The 24,787-nt window shown below is 33.9% G+C and overlaps 1 protein-coding gene across 19 annotated transcripts in view; it reads right to left on the bottom strand.

Annotated features, from left to right (window-relative positions):
- Positions 1-24,787, bottom strand: part of ATP11B (ATPase phospholipid transporting 11B (putative)) — a 110,881-nt gene that overhangs the window by 81,461 nt on the left and 4,633 nt on the right. For 11 of the 19 annotated variants that reach the window (XR_011429068.1, XR_011429067.1, XR_011429070.1 and 8 more), the window contains exons 2-4: positions 8,013-8,129; positions 3,156-3,245; positions 1,413-1,493 (exon numbers count right to left, since the gene is read on the bottom strand). Coding sequence is in view for 4 of the 19 variants with exons in the window: in XM_070243307.1 (XP_070099408.1) it covers positions 1,413-1,493; positions 3,156-3,245; positions 8,013-8,129 (288 nt within the window). In the remaining 15 variants the exon portion in view is untranslated. Of the gene's footprint in view, positions 1-1,412; positions 1,494-3,155; positions 3,246-4,725; positions 4,801-8,012; positions 8,130-24,787 lie in introns of those variants that run through there. The other 8 variants (XR_002801754.2, XR_011429062.1, XM_070243313.1 and 5 more) reach the window with 2 other exon arrangements.

Raw genomic sequence — 24,787 nt, 5'->3', positions numbered from 1 at the left:
TTTTTTGCAGGTCCAATATGTGCACGGCCTTCGTCCGGTCACTGGAAGTAAACTGATAAAACAAAGACTCTGCCCTCATAGAGCTCAATACTCGAATGTAGGCAACAGATAAACTAATAAACATTTACTCAATAGAACAACAGGTAGTGACAAATGACACGAAGAAAAAAGACCAGAGCAGGAAATGAGAGAGTGACATGGTAGCCAGGAAAAGCCTAAGACATCCAAGTGGAAATGTTGCACAAGCAGTTGTATACGTACATGTATCTGAAGTTTAGGGAATAGTTTCAGGATACATATAAATTTGAGAACCATCAACAGATACATGGTACTTTAAGGCACTAGACTAGATAAAATCACCTAAGATGAAACTATATACAGAAAAGAGGTCCAAAGGACAAATATGTGTACTCTGATGAAATAAATGACATCTGCAAAACCAAGCAGATATGTAATTGTATGAAGTAACTTGGATGCTTACTGATGTACACAAATTCTAGTCTCCAATAAAAGAGTTAAGAAAGGGAAATCAAACTAAACGAGAGCAGCAGCATTATACTCTGACACACTAGATACATCACGTAATTGTTCATCTATGGACTCCTCTTATCCTTCTTGTGTAGGTAATAAAGAATATACTCATCCCAGAATTATAAAATGTTTGTCAATTTTATTTCCATGTCAATTTAAACCTTATCTCTAAATCTTATAAAATGAAAATTGATCATATTTACCGAAGAAAATTCAATTCTCTTTCAGGCAGAAGGGATCATCTCTGTATAACTGAGCCTCCACCAAGATTTTTTGAGAAGTGGTAGTTATAAAGGCATGACATTTATACGAATTTACTTCTTACTCAGTATGTTTATACAATATTCCTGTTTTTCTATACCTATATTTTAATATCAATTCAAGATTTGGTTGAAGCTATTTCCCCTAGGGTTCTACTTTATGTAAAAATCAACTTGACCAAAGAAAGTTGTAAAAAGTAGGAATCACTACACAATTTTTATTCAAAATGTTCATGACAGAAGTACATGTTCCACTCCCTATAAACACATCTCTTTTAAATTTTATTTCCTTTAAATATTGCCTAACTCTACAAAGATAATTATAATTAAACTGTTACATATATAAATTGGTTAGTATATGTAAAATGCTTGTTTTTGGATGCTTCCTAGGTGTGTCAAGAGAACAACATATTTTAACAATGTAATCATTCCATGAGTCACAGGTACATGAAATATAACAGAGAGGTTAAACTCAGTTTAAACTTACCATGTGCAATATCAAACAAATTTGCTGCTTTCTTATGGAAATTATTTTCACAAAAATAAATGTTAACTTTGAAGTGGAAATATTCAGCAACTTCTGAGTGACTTAGGGGTAAAACGATAGAAAGCCTTTCATACCTGCTTTATGGCGGTTACTGTTATCACAAAGAATAACGGAAGTCCACTGGTAATTGGACTGGTAGGTGTATCAATCATAAGCTAGATTTTAAAAAGAGAATGCAAAGTATTATATTCTTATATTGTGCACGTCACATTTTTAACATCTAAAATCTCATACTTATTGGGAATTCTGAGAACACTATATAAAATGTTTATCATGGTCCAGAGTAAAAAGTAATAGGAGAGAATAATTATGCAGTGAGTATAGTTTAGTTCACAGGTTCACAAGTTCACTTAGCTTTTATATGGTGTTAGTGGAACATCCAAATCTATTGCATACCCACAAACATTGCCAGAGTGGACTCAGTCACTCTGCCTTCTTAACACAGAATACTTAACCTCTTCCTCAATATCTGCCTAGGCGGAGAGCTACAACTGCTCAGAATCTCATTTCACATTTATTTACCCATCCTGATAAACGCTCATAAGTTTGTCAGCAATTTTTACCCTGGATTCAGAATAAACTCACCACTTAAGGAGAAAGAACAAGGAATGGGACTAAGGAAAGGGTTTTTTTCTTACAAGTGATTTTGTTACATCTAGTAGTGCCAGAGGGATACAGCTTGGAAAAATGATGCTGCAATTATTATCTAAATTATACAACTGAGGTTTCAATAAATTGCTGGAGAAGTAAAGAAATTTTTCCTGTGGTTATATTTGGTTAGTTAGAACATGGATCTAGCGATTTATTAATGTTCCTTTACTCTAGATAGGTCAATTAAATTTGTTCTTTTCCACAGACAAGCTGAATTCCTGATCTCAGCTAGAAATATCACAAATGCATGTGTTATGTGGGTATAGTTTAAATTTCTCACTATTCTCAGAAAACTAAGCTGATGTTCTATTGATAGAAAATCAGAAAATCCTTCTCTGTTCATGAAGGAAAGCAATGTTCTTAAAAAGGAAATGTTTCCTCAAGCTTTAAAGTGATTACTTGGCAAGTTTTTTCTTCTTTGGAAATCCCAAGGTTCTCCTGAGAGAAAAGTTAGAGTTTATACAAAAATTCAATGCCACAATGAAAGAGACTGCTAAAGTACCATCAGAAAAGAATAATCTGTTTAAAAGAAAATGACAATCACTATTTTAAAATTTTGATTTATACTCAAGTTTCATAAGCTGTTGTCTTGATATTTTGATATTTTGGGAAAAAAAGCACAATGTGAAAATTAAGAAACCGTCAAACAGCTAGGAATGAATACAAATTTAACTTAAGAAAATGGTCTACTGGATAAAAATCTATACTCATGGGGTTCTTAAGAATTTTTTAAAAATTTTAAATAGAAGCGAAATTTAAGGAATAAAAAAAAGAAAAGCCAAACAAAAACTTACTTTGTACAAAGATGGTTCCATAGGCAGAAATGTGCCAAAACATGTGCTGTACGTTAAAAATCAAGATACTTATGCTCTGAGGCAGACTATCAGAAAGATGATATTATTTTTTGGCTTTGATTATGGTTATCAGCAACACAGCACATCAGTGATGAAACAAAACACAATTAATCTTAGAACTCATAGGCTATGTTTTTAGAAATACAGATGTGGTTTAAATCATTGTATTCACTGAATAAAATGGGGAAGCTCTGCAGAAAAAAACTGGTCCCAAAGTCAAATGATTTAGAATGCAATTTAATTTTTCCCTGAAGACATATTTTTAGAAATCATGTCTAGAAATTTAACAAACTATTGAGTGACAAAGCTTACCTGAACCAAAAATATAATAAGAAAATAAAAGTTTGCAACTCTTCTGAATTGTTCAAATAAAGTTTTTGGAACAAAATTCCACACAGTATACTAAAAAAAAAGAGAAGAGATTGATAAATTAATATTCAAAAATAATATATACTATATAGATGTAACAACAAGGAAAGTAAAATCCAGATTTACTAAGCCCTTAGACAAATTCGTGTAACTCTTGATGCTACAGAAACTATTTATCTGGTTTTTAAGAGTTTCAGGACTTTTTTTCCTACTCTGTTTTTCTTTACAATATATTGGTAATTTTGTCATAATTTTTAAAAATGAGATAAACTGGAACTTATCAATTTTGCTATTAAATTCTTGATTTTTTAGAAGTTGGAGATGGCAGATCTAAAACAACATTTTAATAATTTATTTTGGACTTTGGTTACAGAAAACTAAATCTAATGCTAAAGATAAATAAGAGGTGATAGAAATGCTGATACTAGATACAATTTATTTCATACTTTATTTAGCTCATGTCAGAAACAGAGGAAATGGTATAATTATCCAATTATTCTTTAAGTGTGGAATATGAAAAAATAACCTAGAATGTGAAAAAGATTAAAAAATACTTTACATAAGTGATTACTGGTATAATCATCAAGAAAACCTCATAAAGGGCATGAAAATTTGTCACAATGTCAATGTTAAAAGTAAGATAGTAGAGTATAATGGTTAAGAACATAGATGGTAGGGGTTAAACTGCTGTAGTGTAAATCCTAATTCAAGGTCACTAAATGACCTTGGACCAAATCTCTCTGCACCCACTTTGACCTCCATAAAATGAGGACAATAATAACAATAATGCATAGGGTTGTTATAAAGATTAAATGAGGTAATTAATTTATGAAGCACTTAGACAGAACCTGGCTCATACTAATAGCTATGTAAGTGTCTACTGTTATATTATTAATCAGCTTATAAACCTATAACTCTATATTATAGGTGCAGGGTAATACAATTTTACTTGTGTCACTCACCACTTACAACACAATTTCATAAATGAAACAGGGAAACACTTTATAGCACTGTTACTTTACCCTACGTACCTTCTCCCAATAGGATGTAAGATCCCTGAGACTAGGGACATTGTTTTATTTGTTGCTCTATCTCAAGCATTTACACTCCCACGTGGTACACCACTGGAGATCAAAACTTTAGCAGAACAGATGAATATAGCTGCAATGGGCTTGTTTTTTTTTTTTTAGATAACTATCCTGATGTCAGGCAATGAAGCCTTAATGGTTACTGATAAATTCAAGATTTTAAAGGAGGAGTTTACTTAATTTTCTCTGGTGCAATGTACAATGGTTTTGATTTCTGCAGTTTCGTATGTCAAAAATTCACTTCTTAATTAGTTGTTTGAGACCTGAAACAGCCTATCCCATATGAACAATTTTATAAACAGGGTTAGGTTCCCAGAAGAGCTCACAAAAGCCTATTTGACCCAAGGGTATATAAAGAGTAGTACAATACCTAACAACCTTTCTCTCTTAGGTGAAATTACATTTTCAGTTCTAATCCGGGATACCTGAAACATATTTTCCTGTGGAAGTGGTAGCACCAGTGGTTCCAGAATTTGGGGATGGGAACTATGCTCAGGGCTCTAGAGAAAAGAGAGGTATATATTTACTGAAACCAAAAGAAGCCACTGCTCAATGTGTACAAGTGAGACTGTAACTCTGGGTCAAATCATCTCCAGCCATCTTAACTGGAGTAAAAAGACAGCTGTCCCCACAGGGGTCAAAGTATTCCACGTAACCTCCTCAGTCACCGAATCAAATGTTTAAAACTTTCTAAGAATTAAGTTGGCAACATTCTAAGTTTACATCAATCTATTTAAATCATAACAGTGACAATATATTGTGTCCTCCAGAATCTTGAAAAGAGCAACTACATAAACTGTCAGTAAGGTCATTGGTTTCAGGATATTTTCTCTGGCTAGTTCAATAATACAATGGAAAAATTCAGAATAAATAAAAATTTCTTATGAACACTAGCTTACAAATATTAGGACTTACTGTTTCCAGGTTTTCTAAAATACAAACATATTAATAGACGGAATGAGTCTGAATTTCTGCTTGTCCTGTCATATACAGAGGAAGGACTCTAGTAGAATAATATTAAATACAAAAATATTTTAAGAAAAATAATGATTTATTATGCTTTAAAATTCTTTTAATTATTATGTAATAATGGCCAAGAAAAATGAATTAGAAGTGTAACCTCTGTGGTTATATATATGACTAAATAATTGACCTTTTTTCCTCCTAAGGTCTAACATTAGTAAGAAAACCAAAGCATAGCTATAGAATTAAATCTATTGCAAAGAAGTTTAAATTTAAGATAAGGCAGTTAATATGGTAAATTAAACTAAACAAAGCTATATCATGCATCTACAATGTGCAAGACACTTGCACTATAAGAGGACAAAAGATAAGTTTAATATTAAATAGAGGAGATTAAGAACAATTATCAGTAGCTGAATTATCAGTATTCAAAGATAAAGTAAATGAAGGAATACACAAATAATTAAAACAAAAGCAGTCAATGAGAGAAAAATTTAATGAAGAAGGTCATATTTGACATGGGCTTTAAGAGAGGAACGTTCAACAGCCTGAAAATGGCGCAAATAGAGGGAGAACATTTCAGGAAGGAAGGACAGCATGAACAAAGGCAGACAGGAGGACAGTTCATCATGGCTTCTGGGATAGAAGGAATACAGTCTGGAAGGAGTTTAAGAGAACAATAGAGGAGTAGAAACGTAAAGGGAATAACAAGAAGTCAGCTTCATTTACGGTCAGGAAAAATCCCCGACACTGTCTATATAAATATTTACATTCTTGAAATTGTGGTCAAAAACATTTAATCCCCAAAGTTTTCCAGGACACACAGCCTGCAGTACAGGCAGAGGAGTTAAGTGGTCCTGTGAACTCCAGCAGATGAGAACTACAAAAACCAGATTTAAAAACACTATTCAAAATCCTAGACTGGGTCCAAAGCATAGATAGAAACTAAAAGAAAGTTTAATTTCAAAAAAACTGCAAATGGAAGGAGGATGAATTGTGAGCTATGGCTTCTCAGCACGGAGACGCTCTCTAGTTCTCATAGCTATTGCAGGAAAACAGGAGGGAAAAACTACACCCTTATCAACAAAATATGACAGACATTAGAGTCCAGGGCTGGAAACGTAGCTCGAAATTTAAGGGGAAAATACTGGTAGTGAAAGGTCCATGAAAGCAAAATGACCCAAATTCAGAACATAAACTATCCAAACCCAGGCTGACGGCTAAACTATGCACTAAAAAGAAATGAACTACTGATACTGATACTTGCAACAACAAAGATGAATCTCAAGAGTATTATGTTAAGTGAAAAGAAGTCAGAAACAAGAGACTCGAACTGTGTAACTATTTATATGAAATTCTAGAGAACACAAAACTCTAGTTACAGAAAGTAGAGCAGTGGTTGCTAGTGCTAGAGGTGAGAAGGAGGGGGACTGGCTGCTAACATTTTGGAGCGATAGATATATTCTACAACTTGACTGTGGTGGTGGTCACATAATATTATACATTTGTCAAAACTCATGAAAGTGTACACTTTAAATTGGTGACTTTTATTGTACATAAATTATATGCAAAGTTTAAAAAAAACCCCAAAATTTTCAAGAAGGATTTTTATTTCTTGCACAATTTACTAAGAACTGTGTCATTAATTGAGAGCTCCTCTACTACCCTCGATTCTACTTCCCCTTCCTGCTCTTTGCTTTAGAACCACTGTCCAAAATGAGAAATGTCACCAACGGGTGTGTTGCATATGTAAATAATGGGAAGGCTGTAAAAAAGGGGCAGGCCAAAGGAACTACCGGCCTAAGATGACATCCTTGGGAAAGATGAGATCAGGATTAGAGAAAAAATATTAGTCACTCTGGAAGGGAGGGAAGGAGCAATGCAAAAATGTTTCTTAAGGTGGTCTATTAAGTAATAGCTATGATCTAAGGAGAGCTCTACGATTAGTCTTTTTGATTTACATCCTCTACAACTACACTGTCCAAGACGGTAACCATTAGTTACAGGTGGCTATTGACATCTAATTTAAAGTAAATTAAAAATTAAGTTCCTCAGTCACATCAGCCACATTTCAATTCCTAAACAGACCTATTTGGCTAATGGCTATCATATTATAAAGCGTGGAAAACATTTCCATTATGAGAGAAAAGGCTATTGGACAGCATTACTCTACAATCTTCAGTTTCCAAATAAACTAAGACATCTTAAAAATAGAAAAAAGGAAACAAGGAAGAATATGTAAGAGTGAAACAGTACTTTGGTACTATAAAATGTTTACAGAAGAGCGATAAAATTGGAGGAAGTCAGACTTTAAAGTCACACAAAACTGAGTTCAAACTCCAAGCTCGTCGCTTACTAGTGTGCAACCCTGGGTAAATTATTTCCCAGCACTTCAACTGAAGAAACGAATACATAAAATGAGTATAACAACACTTTGTAAAAGCTATCTCAGAGTTGCTGTAAGGATTAAATGATATAAGAAGTACCTAATGAAGTGCCTGACACATAGTATAAATATTAGTTCCTTAGTTTAATTCCAACTAAGGATAATTTTTAGCATGTTCGAAACCTGGTATTAGCAATTGGCAACTTCTTTTATTTTACAGTTCACAATTTTGATTAAGATAAATCTACCAACTACCATTTCCTTGAATTTTTAACGATATAAATGTATACTACAATACACAAATAAATCACTTTTCAAAACAAAATGGTATATACTTTTAATTAAAAAAGAGTTAATTCTTACCTTAGATGAAATGATCCGGTTATCTATAAATTTCTGAGGTGTGTAAAGGCCACTCTGAGGAAACCTGTTGGCTATGTAAATGGTTCTTGAGTCACTTTGATGTGGTGGGTCAAAACCCTGAGACCAAGCAAAAGAAAAAGCAATAATGGTCAACAAGGCTAGTTGTTATGATTCTTTACTGGTTTCATTTATTTATTTTTCTTTAAAGATTGGCACTTGAGTTAATATCTCTTGCCAATCTTTTTCTTCTTCTTCTTCTTCTCCCCAAAGTCCCCTAAAACATAGTTGTGTATTATAGTTGTACGTCCTTCTGGTTCTGGTATGTGGGACGCCGCCTCAGCATCGGCTGATGAGCGGTGCTAGGTCCGTGCCCAGGATCTGAACCGGTGAAACCCTGGGCCACCAAAGCAGAGTGGGTGAACTCAACAACTTGGCCATCAGGGCAGCCCCTACTGATTTTATTTAATTGATTAGATTACACATATAATCACTGGCCTTGAACTGCACAGACATTCAATCTATTTAATTATTAGGAGAGGTAAGCCATATACTTTTTTCTTTCATAGGTAAACAGGCACATTATCTTCAGATATAAACCAACTTGATAATACTTCCAGTAATGAAAGACAGTCCATACTCTGTCAGAAACACCACCACAAGAAAAAAAAATCATACAGAAGACATACAGAAGCATTTGAGGACAAAGTTTCTTTCCTTCCCTTTCATTCCTGTGGGGTTTCTTGCTTTTTTCTTAGGATGGATTCCTACTCAGTGATGTGGAAAAGTCTCACGGAGCTCTGGCCTAGTCAGCACCTACCACATCTGATGACAAAAGTTTATATTTTATTTCTTCCACATCCAGATCAACTTGGTTTCAAAGTTCTTTGCTCCCAGAAGACTTACAATGCTTTGGGTAGTCTTGCCCAGATTCATTCTACAAAAAAAAATCATCTCTTTGTGCTAGTTACATTATCAATCGTCTCCCTGAAAAATGAATATATGTTATAATTCTAGCCTCAAGGTCCTCAAGACCATCTCTCAAGGTACATTTAGTAACGATCTCTAGTGGAAAAGTTTTCACTGGTGACAAGAATAGTGATATTTTATTCCTACAGTATTGTACTTTTTTCCTGGGTGGCAAGTAAGTCTTCAATACTCTTTTGTAGATCTTGGGAACTCCTTGACAGGCTGAAAGCAATCATCAAATGCAAGACCTTTTTTGGGTTCTAACAGGCAATGATTTGAAATTTCTTAGATTTTCATTTTTTTCATGGTGGCCAAGGGCTATGTACTAGTATTACTACGTTATTAAAAGGTCAATTAAACTTGGTATTCATAAACTACAATGATTCATTTTTAGACATTAAGGACTCTAACTTAGTAATCTACTAATTAAGTAATGTGGCTGCCTGATTCAATACTTAGCATCCCTGTAAAATTTCCATTAAGCACACATGTAGACAGTCGACATCCCCATATTATGTAGAGGATTATTTTGTTCAGTACATCAGAATATTAACAGTGTTATGTATGGTTTCCAATTGCTGTTATTCTTGGTTTTAAAAAATTTATTTTGTGATCTTAGAAACAACTAGTACAGCACTGTGCAAATTAAATGCTTTGTATGCTCCATAAAAAAAGCATGGTTTAACTTTACTTGTTTATGCTATTGATATTGATGACCAGATTTTGTAGATGTGAATGTGCCATTATTTGTCTGATTTCAAAATCAGTTTCTTCAAGGACAAAATGTGGCATGCATATTTATTTTTCTCATAAATTTTCTTTTAAATATTTCACAACTGTGCCCTGTAATAACTCATGGGGGAAAAACGGCATGTCTCACAATCAGAGTTGGAACTCATTCCTCCATCTAGAATATCACAATCATTTTAAAGATACATGCCATTTAATTCATTCAACAAATATTTATTGAGTTTAAGTTCTATGTTAAGCCACGAAGAATTACGTGATTTGTTATATACTCAAGCAAACCATAACACGCTCAAACTCAATAAATAATTGAATGAACAAACAAATACTTGGAATGTGACTGCTATGGTCTATGGCTGTATTTCTCAAAGGGGGTTCACAGGAAGTTTGCCTGTGAAATTCATCAAGTTATAAGAGGGACACACAGGTAACTGAAGCATTAGACTGCAAGAGGCACATTTATTCAACATCCACTCTATAACCATGTTAACATAACACTAAGTTACACAACAAGCATGTGAGCTTCTGGGATAAATGAAAGAAAAAAGAAAGTAAATTTGAGCATCTAAAAGAATATATAAATCTTTAAGATGCCGCCAAGACAATGGAGACTGAGAACCACTGATACAGAATTTTATTTTTTGCTAAATTCTACCAAGATTGAATTTTACTACTAGGGACATCTAACATTAAGAACAAAAACAAAATGAAGACCCACCTAAAAATATATATATTTTTTATTTTTTACTACATATTTATACGTATATATGTATGTATATATAAATAAATGCATGCACTTCCCAGAAGCAAACGCTCATGATTCTCCATTCACTTCTACTGGATATACCAGTGATCAATGCTAAAGTTCTGGAACTCTTGAGATTTCTACAATTACTTCAAGGGGACACATTGAAATGTTCCAAAAATAAAATCAATTTTAAATTAAATTTTAAAGTCAGCATGATCTTATCCAATCATGTTACAATCAGTGGCATGCATATACACGTGGGTGTGTGTATTTTTCTCCCACACAAAATAGTTGGGTTTTATATTTGTTACTGTAATGTAAGTACAGCTAAATGTCCCTTATGGAAATTAAACCTATAATTTCATTTACTAGCATCATCATCTTTCCAACAAATCAAACCAGCCACAAATTAAATAAAAATAAAAGAATAAAACTGTCCAACAGTGAAGAAAGTGAATTAGAGCAGGGTCCATAAATGGGGTTCAGGTCTGTGAATCTCTGAAACTGCATGCAAATACGCATTTTTCTGAGAGTGAACACCGTTTTTTATCAGATTTTTATGATGTAAAGAAGCTTAAAGCAACTTAAGAAAAGTCTTGCTTTTGTAATCAATTCCCTATCTCAATATCCGTATTTTAAAAATGACACGAGAATCCTTATGTTTCAATAACACCTCTACTTTCTTTAACAGAAGTCAAAACAAACCTCTGTTATCAGAATTAATTGTGTAACTATACTGTTAGTGTGAAGTTCAAGTATAGTTTCACACTATTTCTAGCAAGATCAGCAATTCTATGGCACTAAGAAAGAAATACAATCTGAACTCCCTAATCACTAGGTCAAGGCTACATGCCAGTGTTCAGAAACCTTTGGCACATATCACATTTTCTGTTGTCATCCCACACTACCCATTCACAGCCTCAAACCCCTGATGCTTGCCTGCTCCTTTCTTCTCTGATTTCATCTTGTCCCAGGCAAAGGAACTAACACAGATTAATGCTATTCTAGCCACCATGATTTTATTTTAATACCTGCTAAAAAGTAGAATCTATGCTCTGCAAGCACACATATTTAAACTATTTAAAAATAAACACTCATACTCCAAAAAAGTATGAAATTCAAAACCTCTTTTCTCTTCTGTTTGGATTTGTGAGCATATGGCAAATCCTCAGGTACTAAAAAAAAAGAAAGAAAGTGGGTGAGTATTTAAGGTGGAAAAAAATCTCATAGTGGCGATCAGGGGAAGAATTGACACATGGGACTGATTTGCAAGAGACTCTTGTAACCAAAAACTTATGAGGCCTAGGGAAATCAAATCAGCCAAGAGCTTTATAATTTTTAGAAGTTGATCTTTGACAGAAAGCAGTAGTTGGAAATGAATCATAACATTTTACATTTTCATACCAAATACACCAGCCTCTATACTATGTTAAAATGCCAAAGAGTTATGAAAAATACAAGCATTACAAATAAAGGACCTAAGAAGAGATTAAAACTATAGTCCTATAACTATTGTCACACTTTTTTAACATAACTAAAAAAAATCATCTTTAGAGTTCACAGTGATCCAAGTAAATCTGTGACTCTTAAAATTCTTATATGTGATCTATTTCCTCCATAATAGAAAGAAAAAGCTTCAAAACAGACACAAAAAACCCCAAACACAACAAAAAGGTGGCTATTACTAAAAAAAAAATAAAAACAGAAAACAATGAGTATTGGTGAGGATGTGGAGAAGTTGGAATCCTTGTGCACCGCTGGTGGGAATGTAAAGTGGTACAGCCACTGTGGATATAGTATGGTGACTCAACAAAGGAAACACAGAATGACCATGTGGTCCAGCAATTCCACCTCTGGGTATATACTTAGAAGTGAAAGCACAGACTCCAACAGATATTTGCACACCCATGTTCATGGCAGTATTATTCACAACAGCCAAAAGGTACAGGCAATCCAAGTGTTCACCGACAGATGATGGATAAATACAATGTCGTACACACACACAACAGGATATTATTCAGCCTTAAAAAGGAAAGAAATTGTGACACATGCTACAACATGGATAAACCTTGAAGACACTATGTTAAGTGAAATAAGCTTGTCACAAAAGGACAAACATTGTATGATTCCTTTTATATAAGGACTAAGAGTAGTCAAATTCATAGTCTGCCAGGGCTTTAGTGAAGAGAGCTAGTGTTTAACAGGTACAGAGTTTCAGTCTGGGAAGATGAAAAAGTTCAGGAGATGGATGGCGGTGACAGCTGCACAACAATGTGAATGTACTTAACACCACCAAACTGTACACTTAAGAATGGTTAAAATGGTAAATTTTACGTTATGTATATTTTACCACAATTAAAAATAACAATTTCACCCATTTGGGACTTTACCATGGATTTTCTGGATTAGAAGAGTCCTATTTAGCCATAATTTAACCATGAGTAATAAATGCCTCATTTGCTAGACTGGTAATTATTATGTATGGAATTACATAGATGGAATCAAAGAGACATTTATGATAAAAATAAATGTGTGAGGTTTCAGTTCAGATCAAATTTAAAAGTCATAGGTCTGAGTAAGGAAGAATTTAAGGTTTCTATAACCAAGAACCCTAAATTTGATTTTTTTGCTCTGCCTATCCAGTTGAACATTGGCTGGATAAGGAGTGAAACTAGTAAATCGTGGAACTGTGGAATCCAGTTTGGAGATAGATGGATAAAAACAAATTTCTACCGAGGTTTCTCAAACATTTTCACAATCATAAACAATGGCAATGAAGACAGCTTCCTAGGTCCTCTTTAGTACATCAGAAGCAATGGTGTACAACTCTGAGACAGGCCAGAGACATGTAGTCAGTCAAAAAACAAATCTTCTACACAATAACAAAAACCAACAATCTGTACTTCCTACCAATCCCACTTTCCACAATCTAGACATTCTACCTTTCATCTTGCCATAAGAAACATTTTTCATGTTTCTCAAAATCCATAACACTTGTTCTTACACAGAATGAAAGTGTATGTTGTTCCTGTTATCAGATAGGTACAATGTAATACAAGCATTCATATTTAGCAAATCAACCCACCTAATACTATTACTGAAACAATATTGCTGAATGACCATGCACTTTGCTCTACAGGCTTTCCCAGTCACCCACTGTTTTCTGATTGGTTGCTTAAATGTGATTTCCTATTCTCATTGAGAGAACTGTATGTCACAGTCCTTTATTACAGCTAGGATACTATATATGCCTCAAAGTCAAAATTGCTTTTGGGGAACAAGCCCAAGGGAAGAAACGAAGATTTCTAGGGAAGATTTCAGAAATAAGGTTGGTACTGATTTTCACAATGATGGGAGGGGGGGTCTACTGGCATTTAGTGGGTGGGTAGATGAGTAGGTGGGGAAGAGAGAGTACACATTCTGTAATGCATTGTAGTCCTGCCAACAAAGAAATGTCCTGTGAACCAGACAACTTCCAAATGCCCTGCCTAATATTCATGTTGATAACAATCTCTTTAGAATAATATGAACCTCCTATTTAAATATAAATACACAATATTTTGTATGGATTTGTGAATGTTTCAGGAATGTAACTACCATGCAAATTGAAAGAAAATATTTTGCTTTGTCAGACTTTACAAAGAGTTGTTCACTATTTCAGAAAATTGCATCACCAATGGGAATGTCACTTGAATTTGAGTCACCAATACACTACACTTTCAGCATCTTCATTAGGAGCCATGCATTCACAATGATTACAGCATCTGATAATTCATTACATCTAGTGTGGTTATGATTGAGCATTTACATACTGAAATAGACTTAATATAAACGTTATTTTTCCTTCAAACAACAACTAGGGTTTTAATGTTGATTTTTTTAAAGAAGTTATTTCCATAGGCAGGTTACATATTTAAATTTTATTTCAGGATGAGAAAGAAAGGAGCATTTATAAAACATTTGTAAGAAATTGGGAACATTGGGTGCGAAAGGGTTGAAAAGCAACTATGTACTTAAATGGCCAAAATGTAAGTCATATTACAAGTATTCACTATCTTGAGTGTATAATAGAATCCCTCAAGCTAGAAGCTGCTGCTGATACCAGCAGCATTCAAATCATGAAACAATACAAGAATACAAGAAGTATTTCCAAGCACAGATTTAAACAGGTTAATATACTAGGTAAAAAATTTTAAACAATAACAACATAAAAAATACATTGGGGCCAGCCCAGTGGCATAGTGGTTAAGTTCACATGCTGTGCTTTGGAGACACAGGGTTGGCAGGTTTAGATCCCAGGCACAAACCTACACAGCACTCATCAAGCCACGCTGTGGCAGTGTCCCACATACAAAGCAGAGGAAGATTGGCACAGATGTTAGCTAAGGGCCAATCTTTCTCAAGTAAAAAAGAGGAAGATTGGCAATGGATATTAGCTCAGGGCCAATCTTCCTCACCAAAAAAAAAAAAAAATTTTTTTTTAAATTGAAATCAAAACCAGAGATACTGAGAGAATCCTTTTAGTTATTTAGATAAGAACTGAAACAAAAGGTAGAAAGAAGTAGGGAAGGATAAAAAGGAGAGAAGATACACAATTATTTTATTAATTTTATATGCTAGGAACCTGAGAAACATGCTTAAAAGAAAGTAAAACATGTCTATACAGCTCAAAAAAAAAAGGAATTAAAAAAAAGAATTCAGCAAATCCTAAACTATTGCTATGAAAATTTGAAAATTAAACTTTATGCACAGAAATGACTATTTAGCAACACTGGGTCAAATATTTCTGGAAATGTATTTAAAAAACACAGAAAAGAATATTTTAGTATATTTTCAGCAAGCAGTTCATTTTCCCTGCATAATGACTATTAAAGCATAATTGCTGATCTATAATTCTTGCCTTCTGGTATCTTCCTGCATGTAGAGAGTTTACTTTAGCAACCAATCAAAGAGAATGTACTGAGTACTTTCTATGTGCTTTGCAGTGTGCTAAGGACCACTGATGATAAAAAGAAATATATGACTTAGTCCCTGCCTACCTGCAGTTGATGAAACCTTAGTGATTCAGGCCTCCAGTACTTATATTAGATGTCATCTAATTTCCTCTTTCCCTCTCACATATTTAAGATCAAACTAGACTTATTTTCTGGTTTCAGTGTGAGACACCCTGCATGGATATCTAGTAAGCAACTGGATATGTTTATTTAGAGGTTGGGAAAGAGGGTTGGACTTGAGATTGGAACCCAGCAAGCATAATGCTGATGGTTAAAGTCAGAAATACGTATGAGACTGCCTATTAAGAGTATATAGAGGAAGAAGAGGATAGGGAAGAGAGAATTCTCAGGGCTATCATTTAAGACACATGTGAGAGAAAAGGACTACGCAAAGAAGAAAGACCATCAGAGAGGAGGGAAAACAAGAGTGGTGTGGCAGAAAACCAGGAAGAAAAAAGCACAAAAGGAATTATTTCATATGCTGCAGAGAAAGATGAGAACTGAAAAAAAGACGACTGAATTTAATAATTAGGAAACCATTGGTGGCTTTGGCAATACAGTTTGAATAAAGTTAAAAGGACTACAACAGACTGATGAATGTTGGCAGAGAGATGGATGGGGAAGTGGGGATAGTGGTTAAGTACTGAAAAGCTAAATCAAGTGAAAGATTTTTAGTGTAAGCAAATTATAAGCATATTTTTAGGTCTGAAATGAAGCATCTGGTAAAGAGGGAGAAAAATAAAGTTATGGGAAAGAAAAAATAACTGACGGATCAAGGGGGGAAAAGAGAAAATGATCAAGAGCCAAGGTGTAAAGCATTAAATTTGGAAATAGATAGGATTTCTCCTTATTTGAAATGGAGATAATTTTTTTATTTGAACATGAAAAATGAAGAAAGCTGAAATGATATACTATCACATTTTCCATTTTGGTAATTCTAAATATCTTTGTGATGAGGTGATACAGTCATCACTTGAGCAAGTGAGTTCAGTTACTCAGTGTGTGTTTACAGACTTCTCTTCCTATGGCTTTCTGCATACACTCATACTCCTAATAGAAGCTCAGACTGCTGTCACAAATCACAACACCAGTTCTTTCCTTTGTGAATCAATTAAATCTAAAATTCACATTCACTTTTTTATTACTAATAGATATTTCTTGTACAACAAAACTAAGAAACTTATAGACTCTTCAATTACTAATGGTCATCATAATGACTTCTGATAACCAAAGGCATTGCGTTCTCACAGTTTTGGATGTCAGAGACCAGTAAAAAAAATTTTTAATTAGGAAACTGACAGAAGGTTGCCAACTTTTATTCCTCCAAGCAAGAATATTAACAAAAAACAAAGTAAGCAAAATAATCTAAGACTTAAAAGATAGTTCTTGAAAATCTGAAAAACCGTCACAGTCCAGAGGAAACTAAGAATGCATGATGACTAAATGTAATGTGTTATCTCAGATGGAATTTTGAACCAGAATAAGGATATCATTGAAAAACTAATAATATCTGAATAAAGTAAGGAGTTTAATAATAATGTATTAATATTAGTTCATCAGTGTAAAAATGTAGCATAGTAATGTAAGATGTTAACAATAGGAGAAACTGTGTGAGGGAAATGTATGGGAATTCTCTGTATTATCTTTGCAACTTTTCTGTAAATACAAAACTATTCTAAAATGAAAAGTTTATTTTTTAAAAGTTAAAAAAAGACCTCAAAAACAAGGACATCTATAAATTTAAGCAAAGACATACACACACACACGCATGCATGTTAGATTGACCTAGTTTTTTCTCATTTCTCACTGAAAACTTTACCTCAATCTACAGAAAACCTCCTCACTAGGGAATTCATAGTTTAGGAGATTATAAAGACTGTTAAAAGCATCTCTGATTGTTTAAGAACTTTTACTTTTACTATCTCATAATAAATTCCTAAGGGTTTTTTTTAATTCTGCAAATACATGCTGGAAAAAAAAGTTGATCAACACTGGCAGCTTAAACACTGCATCAGTTTCCTTTAATGCTGCATATAGAGTTGGATCCACAAAGTCTGAAGGTCTCCTGCACATCTAAGTTAGAGGCCAGAACCTTTACAACATTTAAATTTCAATACAAAAACACAAAGTTAGAGAATGGCTTCCCTGTCTTTCACTAGTAAAGAATCAGGTCCACCCTCATATCTTTGATAGAGTTTTCAGAACTTGTATATTAAAGAGCATAGTGGAGAACTGAGATAAGCAAGAATATCTACATTCCCTTTGCAGTTCAAGAGATGCAAGAGTGAAGAGACAATCTTCTGGGTAACGTGGGATTAAGACCTAAACTGACTATACACTTCTCAAACTTTATCTGCCAATTACACTCATTGCAAAAGACTCTACAAAGCAAATTTTAGAACACTAATATGTAACACAAGTATTTATTGAGAAAAATGTGCTTGATACTATGCTAGGCAATGTACCAAATTTAAGTAAAAATATTTGACTATTCTGAAATATCAAGCTACTTACTATGCCATTTGTTATCTTATAATTAATTTTTAAAAATTCAATTTATAAATACTATGAGCACTGACTATATGCTAGGATATATGCTTGGTACTGTGGAAATACCAAAATGAGATGTCAGGGGCCCTGCTCTGAACAAACCTTGATTTTTTAAAAATAAGGCCTCTTAATAAGCAGAAAAAGTGAAAAAAAAATCAAGTAAAATTTTGACTGAAATAGCAGTAAGTCATTAAATGACTTTTTTCCCTATAGAAAATTATCAAATACATTCTTGTGAATAAAGAGTTAAAAGTATAGCATAATTCCATTACGGAGGCAATAAAAGTTATTAATAAAAATGGACAACTATCCTATCTCTTTTCAGCATTTTCATTTTCTGTTTCCACATCATAAACTTCAAACCTAATTTTTGGGCTCCTAAGGTTCAAAATGAAAAATAAGAAATTAATAACTTTGAAAAACTTTCAAAAAAATTTGCCATGCTGCTAGGTTGATTTAAACATATTGCATTTTACATTAGATAACATTTTCAAAAGGAGACATATAGTCATGCATCACTTAATGACAGGGATACATTCTGAGAAATGTTCTGAGAAACATGTCGTCAGGTGATTTCACCATTGTGCAAATGTCATAGGGTGTACTTACACAATCCTAGGTGGCATGGCCTACTACACACCAAGGCTATATGGTACCAATCTTACGGGACCAAGATCGTATATGCAGCAGTCTGTTGGTGGCCGAAACATTGTTATGTGGCGCACGACTATACATTAAGGTACAAGCAAGGCCTAATGTCTTCTGGTATCTAAAATATGTCAAGTTGAGAATAGCTATGGCTGATTATCTACAGGAACTCTAGATCACTTCTCTCCATTTCCTCTATAAACTTGTCACTCCCATCTCCAGAGTACTACTGCTGCTAGAAATGTCTTCCCCTAACCCACTTTCTAGTCTTGCGTCTCTCTTGGGCAGATTTTAGATGGCAGGATGGGGAAAGAGAGATATGGGGAAAACTGCTGTTACTGCTCATTTTCTTCCACTCTGCTAAACTCCCTGGAAAAATTCTCTGGGTTCCAGTCCTGCCTCTGGCACTAATTAGTTACTGACCTTGGAAAAGTCCATACTTTGAACACTTCCCTTGACTTAACAGAAGCAAAATTGGATAAAATCTTTTTTCTTTAACTAAGAAGACTGAGCTAGGCTTAAAATAAGATGATATTTCTGTAATCACGGGCTGACCTTTTGGGACTCTGAGTCTGGAAACAGGCAGCCTAAAGTTCAACTCTTACAGCATGATAAAGATTAACAGCACTCCCATTGTACCTGGGTCCTAGCATCAGGTTCAATTGACAGGAGGCTGAAAAAAGTTGTATACTTTTAAATATGTATAAAACCTCCAAAGACAGAATAATATCTATGTTTTTTTAAAAAAAGAAGAAAATATTATGAGACAAATCAGGTAGATATGCATCAAGAATAGATGGAAATGAAAGAGGTTCCATAATAAATTCTGAAAATGAAAAAGAGTCCATTTAAATTAAAAATTCAGAAGATAGGATGAACTCTAGATTGGACACAGGTGAGAGAACTAGCGAACTGGAAGCTGGAACTAAGGAATTCACAGTGAAGTAGCCCAGAGAGAAAATAGATGGGAAATATGAAAAAGAAGTGAAGAGCTATGGTGGACCGATTAATGTCAAACAAGTTCTGGAGTAAGAAAATTAAAGGCTAAGAAGCAATTTTTAAAAGAAAAAATGGCCGAAAATTGTGTGAAGTATAGAAATAAGAGCCTTCAGATTGAAAGCACACACAAGTACACAGCAGAAAAAAACCAAAAATAATATGAAAAAATTTTATGGATACAGCATAGTAAAATTGTGAAATATCAAGGACAAAGAGATAATCTTAAAAACAATGTGAAAGAGATTATCAACAAAGTAATGACAATTAGATTAAAAACATATTTTACAGCAGCAATAATAAATGTCAGAAAGCAACGGAATAAGTAGTAGTTTCAATATGTTGAGCAAAATTAACCATTGATCTGGAATTCTGTATCTACCTAAATTAGTATTAAATAGAAATTATGAAATAAAGTCATCTTAAGACATAAAAACTAAGAGAGTTTACCACCCATAAACTCTTGCTTAAAAATAACTAAGGGACGCATTTCAGCAAGAATAAAAGTAAATCCAAAGGGAAGAGGTAGTATGCAAGAAACAATAGTGAGTAAAAGAAATCACTAAATCCTTGTAGGAAATTAAAATGAGTAATTATTTAAAAGTTACAAAATGTTTTGAGTTTAAAAAGAAGGAGAACTAAAAAATGCATTATAGGAGAAAATATCTGCAAATCACATATCTGATAAGGGTCTTATATCCAGGACATACAAAGAACTCTTACAACTCAATTAAAAAAAATTTTTTTTAACAGGCAGAAAGATCTGAATAGGCATTTCTCTAAGAAAGATACATAAACAGCTAATAGGAACATAAAAAGATGTGTGAAATCATTAGTCACTAGAGAAACGTAAATCAAAACCACAATAAGATACAATTTACCTACACTATGATGGCTATAATAAAAAAGACAGACAAAAACAAGTGTTGGCAGGGATACAAAGACACTGGAACGCTCATACATTGCCGGTGGGAATGTAAAATGGTACAGCCATTTTGGAAAACAGTTTGGCAATTCCCCACAAAGCTAAAAATAGAGTTACCATTTGACCCAGTAATTCCATTCCTTAGATATATAGCCGAGACAAAAATATATATCCACACAAAAACTTGCACATAGGCAGCATTATTTCTAATAGCCAGAAAGGTGGAAATAAACTAAATTTCACATTAATTGATGAATGGATAAATAAAATGTAGTATATCCATACAATGGAATATTATTTGGCAATAAAAAGAAATTAAGTACTGATACACGTTACGACATGGATGAATCTTGAAAACATTATGCTAGGTGAAAAATACCTAGTCACAAAATACCACATATTGTGCAACGCCATTTATGTGAAATGTCCAGAGTAGGCAAATCTATAGAGACAGAAAGTAGATTAGTGATCGACTAGAGCTGGGGGCTAGAGGTTTAGGGAAATGGAGAGTGAGAGTTAATGGGTAGCAAGTCTCTTTTAGGGAGCATAAAAATGTTCTAAAATTAGAGTGTGGTGATGGCTACACAATTCTATGAATATATCAAAAAATTGAACTGTATACTTTAGAGGGGTAAATTGTATGGTACGTGAGTTAAATCTCAATAAAGCTGATAAAAGAAAGAAAGGTAGAACTAAAGTATAATGTAATAGTAATGTGGAAGGTGAGAGGTGGAATTTTGGGGCTAAAATCTTCTAAATCACTATATTATTTGTAGGCGGATAGAGAAACAGGCATAGCTAGAAAATAAATAAAGGATGAAAATACAATCCATAGCTTTTACATTATCAAACGGAAAAATATGAATAGAAGAAATGTAACAAATTCAATGTAAAGCCAATCTAAATCCTAGAAAGATTTTCCACAGAATTAGACAGTGATTATAAATAGCATATGGAAGAGTAAAGATCCAACGCAAGTCTGCAAAAAAAGAAAAAGGACTAGGGGTTCTGCCTGGCCAGATATCAAGACATCATAAAAATACTGTAATTAAGATAGTGCATTATTGGTACACCAATAGGTAACAGACAAATGAAACAGAATAGAGAACCTAGAAAGAGAACAAGATACGTGACAGAGAATGCTGGTATATGACACAGAAGGCAAACAACACAGATTAGTGGGGAAAAGACAGCCCATTCAATAAACAGCAGTAGGTCAAATAACTTTCCATACGGGATAAAACAATTCCCTACTTTATTCCATATAAAAAAATCAATTCCAGATATATTAAAGAGCTAAATGTTGAAAGACTAAATTTTAAGACAATTTGAAGAAAACATTAGAAAAATAGTCTTATGATCCTGGTATATGAAAGGAATTGTTAAACAAATAATAAAAGGCAGAAATCATTTGCCTAATAAATTTACCTACCAATAAATTTAAAATTTCTGTATCAAAAAGACACCATCAACAAAGTTAATTATAAGGGACAGACTGGAAGAAGATACCTATAATATATACAACAAAAAATTAGCATTCAGACCACAGAAGAAACTAATAAGGAAAAGACAAACTACCCAATAGAAAAATGAGTAAACTATTCATATGAATGAAATACAGGACATCTGAATCTCACTAGCAATCAGGAAAATGCAAATGTGGACAAAATGAAATACAATTCACACCCACCCAATGGGTAAGTTTTTTCAAGTCTGACAGTACAAAGTGTTGACCAAGATGTAGGGAAAGGGGAACTCTTGTGTTTCGGAAAATAATTTGGCAATATCTAGTAACAGTTATAATGCGCACACCCCATGACCCAGCAGTTACACTTCTAAGTATTCCCATTAAATAAGAACGGTCACTGAAACATTTTTTGTAATAGGAAAAAAATGATCACAATCTAAATGTCCATTAGGGAAGAGTAGACTCCTAGAAGAGTGGCTAGGGCAGGGGTTGGTTCATCTGCTTGTTCCAGAGCCTAGCAAAGTGCTATCACAAAGTAGGTGTTCTGAAAATGTTTGGGTCAATGAAAAAATAAATGAGAAAGAAATGGTGTCACCTAAGAGTGGATAAAGAATTGGGAAACAGCTTTTGTTATATGGAGAAGTAAAATAAAATAGACAAAAATCCCTGCAATCATGAGATAAATGAGACAAGTAAATTATAGAGTATAAATAGTGATAAATGCTAAGAGAAATAAAAAGCAGGGAAGGGGGATAAGGAACTATTGGGGTGGGTTACAATTTTATATTTAATATCCAGAAAAGGCTTCACTGATAAGGTAAACATTAATAAAGACTTGAAGGGAGTGAAGGAGCTAGCAAATAGCTCGAAGAATATTCCAGGCAGAGGTAGCAGCCAAGGCAAAGAACCTGAGACTCAAGTATGCCTGACACTTCTGATGAATTGCAAGGTGGCCAGTGTGGAGAAAGCAGAGTGAAGCATGATGGGAGATGAGAAGTGGTTTGAGGAGGACGGATACAGATCAAGCAGACTTTGGTTTTCACTCTGAGCAAGAAGCCAGCTCTTTAGGTGGTCTTAAACGTAGGAATCACTTTGGCTCCCATGCTGAAAACAGACTTCAGGGATAGAAGGGATATTTAAAGACAAATGGCAATCAGAAGGCTCTTTGGAGCATCTGGGTAAGGTCCGTACTTCAGTGCTGCTGGGATACTTGGGATTCCTCACATGCTTGCCCACCCTAACCAAATGAAAAAGTGGGTATTTAAGAATATGTCTGAACATAGAGATAAAAGAAGCCAATATTCAAAGCTCTAGGTTCTTAAACATTAATTCCTGAGGTTAAAACTTATTTAGCCACACCAAAATACTACCACCATAGGCCTATGCTTCCTTTTCCTACTCATTCATTCCTTGAGAGCAAGGCAAAGAATGCAGGCACTTCAAAACTGATGCTGAAATAAATCCGATAATCATTTATTCAACCAACATTTGGCGGGTAAGTACCTACAAGGGGCAGTTGCTGTCTTGAGTGGAAAGAAAATAAGGATGAACAAGATATGGTCCCTGCCCTAAGATATTTAGATATTTATAGTCTAGTCTAGTGAGTGAGATATCTAGACTCAGATAATGTGCTATCTAGAAACACGAGCTCATTTTTAATGTTATACAGCAGCACTAACAGAAATATAACATGAGCCACAAATGCAAGCCACATATATAATTTTAAAATTTCTAGTAACATTTTTTAGAAGTAAAAAGAAACAGGTAAAATAAATTATAATAATGTATTTTACTTTACCCAATATATCCAAAATATTATTTCAACATGTAACCAATATAAAAAAATTGATATATTTTACATTCTGTTTTTTATGCTGTTTTTGAAACCCTGTATTTTATACTTAAGAATATCTCAATTCAAACTAGCCACATTTCAAGTATACTGCACAGCACAGTTATGCAGAATAGACCTATTTTTTAGTAAACTGAAAAAATTTGACAGTTACAAGTACAGGACAAAGTAAAATAGCAGAGGGAGGCTTGAACATGTTGACAGGCTAAAGGAAAAGAATGAGAGAGTAAACGTATTACAGATAATTGATGGGGAGTGTGGACAGCAGGTGAAAGAAGAGGATTAAGAGCACAAGTGGACTCATTAGCTTGGAAAAGAGCATGATCACATCTTCCTTTGTGACAGGTGGAAAGGGAAGAAGTACAGACATAAGCAAGCTTGGTGAGTGTGAGTGCTGAGAGAACAGAAAGTTGAGAGTTTCGGTTAAGAGTTTCCCCATTTTTCTCAGTGAATCAGAAGACAATATTATCAGCCCTTCCACCATTGCCAATACAAATCTGAAGGGATTACATTTATGGAACAATTTAAGAAACAGCATTTTAATATGACAACACTAAGTTGTACTTTTATAAAATTACAGTAATTTTCTAGCTTTCTTCTGGACTGGTCAATCTTGAATTCTGTCACCTTATCTCTAAACACAGAAGCAATAGTGCGGATTCACTCTTCCTTTCCTGATCCATTCAATTATTCAGAAAAGGTACCCCATGTCTACTCTATGTCAAGTACTATGTGAGACACTGAGCATAGAGATGAAAAAGGCCCTCAATGACCTACATTTGTATCCTCACTATTTAGCATATTATAACATCTGAATATAGTAAGTGCTTTAAAAAAACACAGTATTACATTGCCCTGTAAAGAAATATTACATGGCGTAG

This window comes from Equus caballus, chromosome 19 (genome assembly GCF_041296265.1).
Source record: "Equus caballus isolate H_3958 breed thoroughbred chromosome 19, TB-T2T, whole genome shotgun sequence".
Classification (NCBI taxonomy): domain Eukaryota; kingdom Metazoa; phylum Chordata; class Mammalia; order Perissodactyla; family Equidae; genus Equus; species Equus caballus.
The sequence above is the reverse complement of the archived record's forward strand: the minus strand, read 5'-3'. Positions and strand labels throughout refer to the sequence as shown.